This window comes from Hordeum vulgare, chromosome 2H, assembly GCF_904849725.1.
Source record: "Hordeum vulgare subsp. vulgare chromosome 2H, MorexV3_pseudomolecules_assembly, whole genome shotgun sequence".
In the NCBI taxonomy this organism is placed as follows: Eukaryota; Viridiplantae; Streptophyta; class Magnoliopsida; order Poales; family Poaceae; genus Hordeum; species Hordeum vulgare.
In genome coordinates, this window is record NC_058519.1 from 580,811,518 (window position 1) to 580,817,495 (window position 5,978).

The 5,978-nt window shown below is 42.8% G+C and overlaps 1 protein-coding gene across 2 annotated transcripts; it reads left to right on the top strand.

The window, feature by feature from the left end:
• Window positions 1–788: 788 nt before the first annotated feature.
• On the top strand, window positions 789–3,715 carry LOC123427424 (SUMO-conjugating enzyme SCE1-like). 2 transcript variants are annotated; one of them, XM_045111467.1, is made up of 5 exons: window positions 789–986; window positions 1,114–1,197; window positions 2,876–3,022; window positions 3,106–3,219; window positions 3,324–3,715. In XM_045111467.1, the coding sequence occupies exons 1-5, from the start codon at window positions 915–917 to the stop codon at window positions 3,384–3,386; spliced, it is 480 nt and encodes a 159-aa protein (XP_044967402.1). In that variant the 5' UTR covers window positions 789–914; the 3' UTR covers window positions 3,387–3,715. The 2 variants fall into 2 exon arrangements, with proteins under 2 accessions (XP_044967402.1, XP_044967401.1); XM_045111466.1 differs by having other exon boundaries at window positions 985–1,197.
• The last annotated feature ends 2,263 nt before the right edge of the window (window positions 3,716–5,978 follow it).

Consider the following 5,978-nt stretch of genomic DNA (forward strand, 5'->3'; position numbering starts at 1 on the left):
GGAGCACGGTCAGCCTTTGTTAATTTGGTAACTGCACACCATCGTAGTGCATGGATGGTGGAAGGCTGTTAGATTGTAATTTGTTGACTAATTGTGTGGTGGTGATTGGTGTTTGTTTTTTGTGGGGGTAATAGCTGTGTGTACTTAAAGAAGTTTTCGTTTGATCTTTTATTAGTAGTATAAATATGATACTTATATTGTCACCAGTCTTACGCCCTGTTTGGAACCACCCAGATTATATAATCCAGTTTTTATAATCTATTATGTCTCCAAACATGACAGATTACGGTGTAGATTACAAAAACTAGATGACCAGATTATTAAAAACTCATAATCTACTCTACATCAGCTAAAATCAGATTATGGATTGCTAATGACCCATTACCCTTGTAAAGTTAGAGATAATTACATTCCTACCATCGCCATCCTCCTCTTTTAAAAAAAACCAGAGGACAGACAGGTCATTATGCAATGTAAAAACCGGATTACAGTTTATATAATCTGGCTTTCAAACATGTTCACCTAGATTATTTTTATAAACCAGATTATATAATCTATCTTCATAATTCAAATTATCATAATCTATTATGGTTTCAAACAGGGTTTTAATAAACAAGACTTTTACCTGCACATTTTTTAATAAACAATACTTTTTAAAGTTCAGAGAGGAACAGGACATTTCAACTTATATCAGGTCGCCTTTCATTCATTAAAGAAAAAAAAACTCCGTCTGTTCGGTTGCGTCAGTGCAAGCCCCTTCCTATATTCATTGCCCCCACCGACCAGAAACCGAACCAAAGAGACAACCTAAAGTACAGAACAGTCCACGGCGCCGCGGCACCGAGCGACCCCGCGGGAGTCCCTGGAAGACGACGAAGCGGCGGCGACGACCGCAAGCTATTGTTGCGACCTGGATGGCCTCCGGAGGCATCGCCCGCGGCCGCCTAGCGGAGGAGCGCAAATCGTGGCGCAAGAACCACCCCCATGTGCGCGCCCGCACCACGACCTAGCTACTTGCCTTCTTCCGCTACTGTATTTTTTTCCCCTGTTTGTTTCTCTGGATCTACGCAAGTGGTGATGGATGGGGACGCTGTGGCTTCTTGGCTATTTCAGGGCTTCGTGGCCAAACCGGAGACCCTGCCGGATGGGTCCGTCAATCTCATGCTCTGGCGGTGCGTCATCCCCGGCAAGCCAGGGGTAAGAAAATACCGCGTCCTTTTTTTTTTACTCGCCCTGTACCCTGGTTAGCAATTTTGATGAATACGCGTTTCATCTTTAATTTATCTGAACCTGCCTGTGGCTGTATAGTTTGATTTTGTCACACACTGAAACTCGAGAAAAAAATTCACCATGATTTTCTCGAGTTTCTCTGAACTTGTTTGTGCTTCTGTACTAATAGAGGAGGGGTTTCAGTAGGTGCAGGGTTTTGCAATCCTTGATGCAGAAGTCTTTCGACTAGCTGAACATGAGACGTTGATAATGCAAAACCGTTGCCCCTTCAGTGCTGCAAGTGGAACATTGCACATTGTTATTGAAAAATCAGGGCATGAACGGACATTAGTATGCGAACATATTATATCCTATCCTAATGCAACCGAATCTGAGTTTGTTCTCTTGCATAACAGAACCAAACCTATGATCCATCTTTCTTAATTTGGTGCTTCGTTGTAGTGCTTTTGGCTTTTCAATCTCTGCCACTGCGTTATGTCGTTGCAGGATAAAACTTGATTACATTTTACAATCTTAAGGATCAGTTCATCAGTCCATGTCCCCTTTATCTGACCCAAATTATGATGATACGAAAGTAACTATTTTAAGCTTATGGTAGTTTTGAGGCAATTGATCAACATATAAAGATGCATGTGAGGTGTGAGTATAGGTAGAGACCAGTTTAACTGTTCCTTGTGTTAAAGTGTGCATAACATACAATACATTTATAAGCCCAGGCAGTGAATGATTGCACTATCCTGTCTCTGTTCGGTTGGTGTAGTACTTTTATTGAAGTTTTAGCATGATCACTTGATCCAGACATAGCATTTCAATTGACCTTGTCTGGTTATAACAAGTACTCCATACAGGATAGAAGCATGAACAGATAATACGAAAGTCTGAACACGAAATGGTGCACTACTGATTAACTTCTTTTGCCTTCTTGAAAATAAAACCAAATAAGCGGCACATTGAGTATTCGTTTCACAAAAAAATAATTTAGATGTTGAATCATCTCTTTAAAATATTTTTAAATGCTATTCTCAAGGCCAAGACAATGACAATTTCAACAAAAATCTTGTAAGCTACTCCCTCTGTATCTAAATACTTGTAGTTGGGGAGAACTAGTTTAGTTCTCCCCAACTACCAGTATTTAGGTACAGAGGGAGTACAATTTACTTCAATGTTCTGCTGTCTTTGTTGATGATCTTTACTTTTACTGCTTCACAAATAACAATTAAGTAATGATCACCACAAAATTGTGACCTGTTTTATATATGTTCCACTTATGCAAACAACCATAGTTGATGTTGGATTGTTCACCTCTATTGAACTACCACTGTTGATGCTCCTTTGTCGAGTATAGGTACATTAAACCATACATTGAGTCTTTTGTCCATGAGAAAGAAGAGTTAGACTCCCATCCTGTGGGAACTGAACTGAACTTTTCCCTTAAAATCCTTGTGAAATTCGAAACAGACACTTGTTGTATAAAATGCAGCACTGTAACTTATTGTTATCTGGTACTTCTTCAGTTCTTTGTGTGAATAGTGTAGTACTACAATATTCTTTTACGACATATTTGTGCGCTCTATAGCCTCTAGTCCATGCTCTGTAGCTCAGCAAACTCATCTTTTCTAATGCACTAATTTTGTTTTTTCTGCAGACTGACTGGGAGGGTGGATATTTCCCACTAACTCTGCAATTTGATGATAATTACCCAACTACCGCTCCTAGCTGCAGGTTTCCAGCAGGTTTCTTCCATATCAATGTGTATGATTCGGGAGCAGTATGCCTATCGATCCTGGGTGCTGTAAGTGTAGACTGACTGAAACTTTCCTTCCAGCATGTGTCTGCACCCTGCTGATCTTCCATGACTTCCCTCACTCTTCTCAGGCATGGAAACCTTCAATTACAGTGAAGCAGATTTTGGTAGGCATCCAGGAGTTGCTTGATGACCCGAATCCTAACTCGGCTGCACAGCATCGATGCTACGAACTCTACAAAAAGGTTAGTTTCCATAACTAAACTTCCACAACCTGAAGGCTCATTTCCTTGGTGTTCATACAGCTATGCACTTAACACACCCTGTTTGTTTGTGTCTGCATTTGCAGAACATGCCAGAATACAAGAACAAAATCCGTGAGCAGGCCAAACGCTACCCTTCGCGCATGTAGCTAAATAATAATCTTGCGTCGGCTAGGGTTTAGTGCTGCATGATATTAGTATGCGTTTCGATGGAACTGGAGGCTAGAACTCAACGCGCATGTAGCTAAATAATAATCTTGCGTCGGCTAGGGTTTAGTGCTGCATGATATTAGTATGTGTTTCGATGGAACTGAAGGCTAGACCTCAACTGTGTTGGGGCGTAAATTGTCACAATGGTAGTGTATCTGTTGGAACTGCAAACATGCACTTTGAGTCCATCTTCGCTACGAATTGCTTTGGGCCTTCTAGCTTAAATCAATATATATTTGGGGTGAGCTTTGCTGACCCTTTTTTTTCACTTTGTGTAAAGAAGAATCCTACTGTTCTTCCAAGTGATTCCTTCCAATCTTGCAACTATTCATTCATGCAAAAAGTATAGGTTGGATCCAGCCCAAATGATTGAAGCTAGGCGCGAGCTTACTCATCTGCTCTTCCTGGTGAGTAAGTACAAGTGAACAAAGCCTGGGTTAAATTCTGCATCTGGGTTTTCTCCAAAGGAGAGAGACAAAGGCTTTCGAATTCGATGTACCTGCAGCGACCCCCATAAAGCCGGGGAAGTGAGTGAAGCCCTCTTCAATCCTCTACCTCTCTCGCTGCTGTGTCCAGCCTGCCTGCTGTGTTGAGTCAATTAATAACAAGGGTCGAGGACAGTTGATCAGGATGGCGACAAGCAGAAGTGAAGGATTATTTATTTATTTCTGTAAGTGAAGGATTTCGTGAGGACAGAAGCAACGGGGAGAGAGAAAAAAAACAAACATACTCCCCTGGTGCATTGAATTCAGACTGTCCGATGTGCTACTGCAGGTCAATCCGGCTCCGTGCTTGGGGTTCAGGATGGGAGCTGTCCGGGGGTAAAGTTGTGGGGGCACGCAAGCGCACATGTGCTCGTGTAGGCGTCTCCTCATCTCGGTGCGTGGACACGGGCTGCTCTCTCTTTGCACTTCAGGGTAAGAGCGATCATGTATGGTTCGAGATATTGCATAGGAAAAGAATCTGCCAAACCATCAATGCAATACAGGAAATCAGGATTTAACCTTGTCCCTTTTCCAGTTTCCTTTGAAAGAGATGGAAGAGTGGAAATCCGTACTACTTGATCTGCTACGTACTTGATTGGTCAGAATTAACGAGTTTACAGCATTATTAGCTGCCGGTATGGCTTACTTTGAGCTTAACCACCTACCTGATTATTATGTGTGAAAGCACAATCCTGTCAAATACTCTTGTTTTTTTGCTTGGATTCTAGTAAGAATCTTTAAGGTAGCTTGCTGGAAATAAGGCAAAGGGGGCTAGGTGGTGCCTTTCCAAGTTTCCCGATTCTGTGAGACATTTCCTGAAGAGTGTGCATGGGATTATCCTTTGGTCACTTTTTGTATAAGCCAATTCCCGCCAAACAACTCCAAGCTAGACCAGACCTGGATCGCTTTGCCTCATCACTCGCATGCTACTTCCAAGAAATAAATCCCAGACTTATGTTCGTTAGATTTAGGATTTTTTCACTGTTTTAACCTTTTCTAAACATAAGCACAAAATGAACCAGATTTGAAACCATTTCACGATCTGATCCTTTTAGAAACGTCACAAGCCGTGGCATTGCTGCCCCACTATGCAACGCCTGTCTACCGTGGCGTTGCTGCCCTACAGTGATACGCCTGTCTACCGTGGCGTTTTTTCTTTTCTGCAACGCCGGTCTACAGTGGCGTTGCAGACCCACTGTGAAACGCCAACAGTGCTGGCGTTGCTGCCCTACAGTGACACGCCTGTCTACCGTGACGTTTTTTCTTTCTTGCAACGACAGTCTAATGTGTCGTTGCAGGCCGATTGTGAAACGCCAACAGTGCTGGCGTTGCAGACCCACTATGAAACGCAGCGACGACATCCAGCCAGCCCACGGCATGCTGCCAGCAACATGTGTACTGCTGAAACGCCATGGACCATGGCGTTTCTCTCGTGGCCTGCAACGCCACATTAGACTGGCGTTTGAGTGGGTCTGCAACGCCACATTAGACTGACGTTTCTATGTGCGTCTGCAACGCCACGGGCTCTGTCGTTTCAAAAAAGTCATATTGTGAAATAGTTTCAATCAGAGTTCATTTCGTGAAATACTTTTATCCCAGGGGTCAAAATCATGAAAAAATCCTTAGATTTACCAGGAGGATCTTTTCTCGATTCATTTCAGGTGTGAGGAAGTAGCATGGCCGTAAGTAAAGTTTGCACTAGCTCTTAGGACTATTTCTGCTCAGGTATTGGCCTAGCTGATCTGTGTGATTTGGGCCGTCCGTGCAACTTGCCAAACAACACCTAGACATATTACTCTGTCAGTCTTGCATTATCATGTTCCGTGGCCGTGGGTCATGTTGCAAATGTAAAAGGAACATTGCATAGTGGTACTGGAGCCTACCAAACTAGTGGCTGCAGTATACTGTTTTCGAGGAGGGGAAGACAGCTTCCGACGAAATCGGGGTGATGCAGGGAGAGAATCGTTTTATGAGCAAACTAGTACTGTATACTCCAACACGCTCTCTACAAAAATTTCCAGCCTCGAAATGACTTTTTTTAACATG